Source organism: Hippichthys cyanospilos, chromosome 6, assembly GCF_059441005.1.
Source record: "Hippichthys cyanospilos isolate Australia breed blue-spotted pipefish chromosome 6, RoL_Hcya_1.0, whole genome shotgun sequence".
Classification (NCBI taxonomy): domain Eukaryota; kingdom Metazoa; phylum Chordata; class Actinopteri; order Syngnathiformes; family Syngnathidae; genus Hippichthys; species Hippichthys cyanospilos.
Window position 1 is genome coordinate 1,403,339 of NC_142374.1, and position 4,162 is coordinate 1,407,500.

The following is a 4,162-nucleotide window of genomic DNA, read 5'->3' on the forward strand; positions in this document are numbered from 1 at the left end:
ATACATGGATACAGAAAATGGATGTCTGAATGGATGGAAGCATAATTTTGAAGTTGTAAAATTCAGGAGAATGTTATTGTGAAAAGAAGATAGTAAGAAAGAAGAATAACTTTTTTTCTGAATACCTGGTGTGCTCCAGTCTTGCCCACATCTGGTTTGGTTGTGGGAAAACACATTTTCAGTTATTTATTTATCTGTTTTAATTCAGGAGCAATGGCCGAAGTTGAAGAAATCATGTACCTTTTATATTGAAAAACAACACCGGATCTGGATTTTAAAAAAAAAAATCCCTGCTAGATACCTGGAGGTCTACACTCTTTCTCAGAGGTAGTCAGGTTGCGGGATAACAATTTTTGATTGTGTTACTGAAATCAAGTGTAGTTACAGTCACTGTCACTGAGTTGTCGCTTTTATTTTAAAGGGGGCCAGCGGCGCTCGCGCATTACCGTAATGCACAGTTCTGACAATCGATGTGGGGGATCTCTTACCTCATCTTTAGGAGCGAAGAGTGGTCTGATTGAAGTGTCTTTATGCAGCTTGGGGTAGGAAACGCGATTGTATTCTCTCTTTTGTTGTTCTGGTTTTGAATCGCCTAGCAGACAGTCACATTCACTATGTGTAGACGATGGTCGACTACAGTAATGATTTAGAACACCGGTCTGCTTAAATCGGGTGTACTGTAACAACCCCGTACCGAGAGAGCCGCATACCTGTATGTTTTTGCGGTCTCTCTCCTACATCACACCTGATTCAAATAATCAGCTCATCAGCAAGCTCTGCAGAATCCTGATAACGATCCTGATCGTTTGAATACGATAGCGGCTCTCTAAACCGGAGTAATGCCCGGGGGGGGGCACGATATGTTGTTCGACGATTCAATACCAATATTCTAGCGTGACGTGCGTGAGGTGTCCAAACACTTTCCATTCAACGGTTAGGAAACGCAGAACATAACAGTCGACACGCGTTCATTTTCGACTCTCGCCACAAACGCTCTGCCGCTCGCGCTCGTCGCCCCCCTCTCACGTAGTCGACCTGTGACTCCCTACAATACAGCGCTTACAATATCTTTCATACATTAAAGACAGTTGCACTGTAAAAGGGTACTTTATTGAATAATTTGTTTTTCTGGCATGAGAAATTGTTTATCGTGATAGTTTCTGGAAAAATGCATCGTCCGGGAAAACGTATTTTGGCATGTCACTCATTACCGGGCAAAAAAATAAATAAATTAAAAAAATCACCTTGCGCACACTGCAGCTACAGCAACGCCTTCGTACAGTACCTTCTGCGCATGCGTTTAATGTCGTACTTCTCCGTGTCATTGTTGAGCGGTAGTCACTGTTCCTATCACTGGGTGTACATTTCGCGCGATGCATTGTGGGGATACTACGCACGTCAGTAGCTTTATTTATATGCAAATGACCTGACCGCTTTTCAAAGACGAAAGTTGGGATGTGAAAAAAAGAGAGGAATATGCTGTTCTTGCAGTAAACAAATGAAGATGATTTTTTTTATTGCATTAATTCCAACAGAAAGTAAGAAATATATGAACAGTAAACAATAAAACATAGAACAGAATACAGACAATGAATCTAAAAGATTAACCATAAAAAAGTACAAGAATTTACAGTAATCTTTCAGTTTTCGCGGTTAATGTGGACTGGTCCCCTGCGATAAGTGAAAACCACAAAATACATAAATACATAAACTTTTTTTCTCTATCATTTCAAATGGACAACATTATTTTGAAAGATGACTTTTTAAATTAACTACTATAGAGTAATAGTTGTTAATTTCACATCAATCGTTCTACGACTATGTGTATTAATTAGTTGTACAATGTGAATGAGGGGGGGTGGGGGGTGATTGGTTTGCTTTCTTGACGCACACTTTAGCAATTATAACGATATCCGTTATAATGCTCCATGAAAGTAGCATCAAAGTAGCAATTGGTTGAGGCAGCCAAAGGGTGTGAGTCACATCAAGGGGTTCAACCAGAATGTCAACGTAAGAATGTGATTGGTTAATGGTGATTGGAAACATTGATAAAGGCTTAGTTTTTTGTGTTTTTCCTATCTTGTCGATGCTCGCTGAGCGCTCTCTTGTGAATCCTGACAGGCATTGCTGTCCTATACTGTAGGCCGAACAGCCCGTATCAGAGCGTCCGGTACCCCATACTCCCGAAGCATCCTTCACAGAGATCCCCGTGGGACACGGTCAAACGCCTTCTCCAAGTCCAAAAAGCACATGTAGACTGGTTGGGTGAACTCCCATGCACACTCGAGGACCCTGCCGAGGGTGTAGAGCTTGTCCACTGTTCCACGGCCAGGACAAAAACTACACTGATCCTCCTTAATCCGAGATTTGACTTCCTGACAGACCCCCCTCTCCAGCACCCCTGAATAGACACCGGGGAGGCTGATGAGTGTGATTCCTCTGTAGTTTGACCACACCCTCCGGTCCCCCTTCTTAAATAGGGGGACGACCACCCCGGGCTGCCAATCCAGGGGCACTGTCCCCGATGTCCACGCGATGTTGCAGAGGCGTATCAGCCAAGACAGCCCTACAACATCCAGAGCCTTCAGGAACTTCTGGCGCATCTCATCCACCCCTGGGGCCTTGCCACCAAGGAGTTTTTTGACCACCTCAGTGACTTCAGCCCCAGAGATGGGAGAGCTCACCTCGGACCCCGAAGACTCTTCTTCCTCAGAGGAAGACGTGTCAGTGGGATTGAGGAGGTCTTCGAAGTATTCTGCCCACCGGTTCACAACGTCCCAAGTAGAGGTCGGCAGTGCCCCATCTCCACTGTACACAGTGTTAATGGTGCACTGCATCCCTCTTCTGAGACGCTAGATGGTGGACCAGAATTTCCTCGAAGCTGTCCGGAAGTCGCTTTCCGTGGCCTCACCGAATTCCTGTCACACTCGAGTTTTTGCCTTGGCGACCGCAGAAGGCGCACTCTGCTTGGCCAGCTGGTACCTCTCAGCTGCCACTGGAGTGCCACAGACCAAAAACGCCCAGTAGGACTCCTTCCTCAGCTTGACGGCCTCCCTTACTGCTGGTGTCCACCACCGGGTTCAGGGATTGCTGCCACGACAGGCTCCGACCACCTTACGGCCACATCTCCGATCAGCCGCCTCGACAATGGATGCGCGGAACATGGTCCACATGGACTCAATGTCCCCCGCCTCTCCCGGGACGTGAGAGAAATTCTGCCGGAGGTAGGAGTTGAAACCCCTTCTGACAGGGGACTCTGCCAGACGTTCCCAGCCGACTCTCACAAAACCTTTGGGTCTGCCAGGTCTGACCGGCACCCTCCACCACCATCGGAGCTAACACATCAAACACACACATATTCCACCGAATATCCAAAACATGCGGCCGAAAATCCGATGATACAACCACAAAGTCGATCATCGAATTGCAGTGAGGAGTTCCGTCATCTGAGAGGGGATCAGCATCGAGTTGCTTCTCCTACACGTTGAGAGGAGCCCGTTGAGCTTGTTTGGGCATCTGGTTAGGATGCCTCCCAGACGCCTCCCCGGTGAGGTGTTTCGGGCATGTCCCACTGGAAGTAGGCCCCGGGGATGACCCAGGACATGCTGGAGGGACTATGTCTCTTGGCTGGCCTGGGAGCACCTTGGGATCCTTCCGGAGGAGCAGGACGAAGTGGCCGGGGAGAAGGAAGTCTGGGCTTCCTTGCTTAAGGTGCTGCCCCCACGACCCCGCCCCGGAACGCAGCGGTAGAAAATGGATGGGTACATTTGATTACACTCATAATATTTAAGTAAACTATTCAGTGCCAATTTCATCATGTATAGGTTACTAGAACATATTTTGTCATTATTTATTTAGCCCATTCATGTTTTTTAGTGTGTGATTCACCTCTTGTTTCGACAAACCCTTATCATTATCCTTTATCATTATCAATCTTTATCCCTTATCATATCCTTATCTTTGTTCATGAAACTCAAAATCTGTACACAGATCTATACAAGCAAAATACCACGGATGTGATGTACCATGGGCAACAAAGAGAGTGTGGTGGTGCACAAGCGACTTTCCCGTTTCCGTCCTGAAGATCGGCCAGTAATTGAAGGAGTGTTTGACCGCCTTCAGGTTAATGTTGCGGTCCCTGCAGGAGCCGAAAAGAAAACAC

At 46.6% G+C, this 4,162-nt stretch overlaps 1 protein-coding gene across 3 annotated transcripts in view; it reads left to right on the top strand.

Annotated features, from left to right (window-relative positions):
* Positions 1–284: 284 nt before the first annotated feature.
* meak7 (MTOR associated protein, eak-7 homolog) overlaps positions 285–4,162 on the top strand; it is a 28,300-nt gene continuing 24,422 nt past the window's right edge. The window contains exons 1-2 of one of the 3 annotated variants that reach the window (XM_088418174.1): positions 285–542; positions 3,991–4,162. The exon at positions 3,991–4,162 is cut by the window's right edge and continues 35 nt beyond it. In XM_088418174.1, the coding sequence (XP_088274300.1) occupies positions 4,027–4,162 (136 nt within the window). In that variant the 5' untranslated portion in view covers positions 285–542; positions 3,991–4,026. Of the gene's footprint in view, positions 543–3,632; positions 3,762–3,990 lie in introns of those variants that run through there. The other 2 variants (XM_088418175.1, XM_088418176.1) reach the window with 2 other exon arrangements.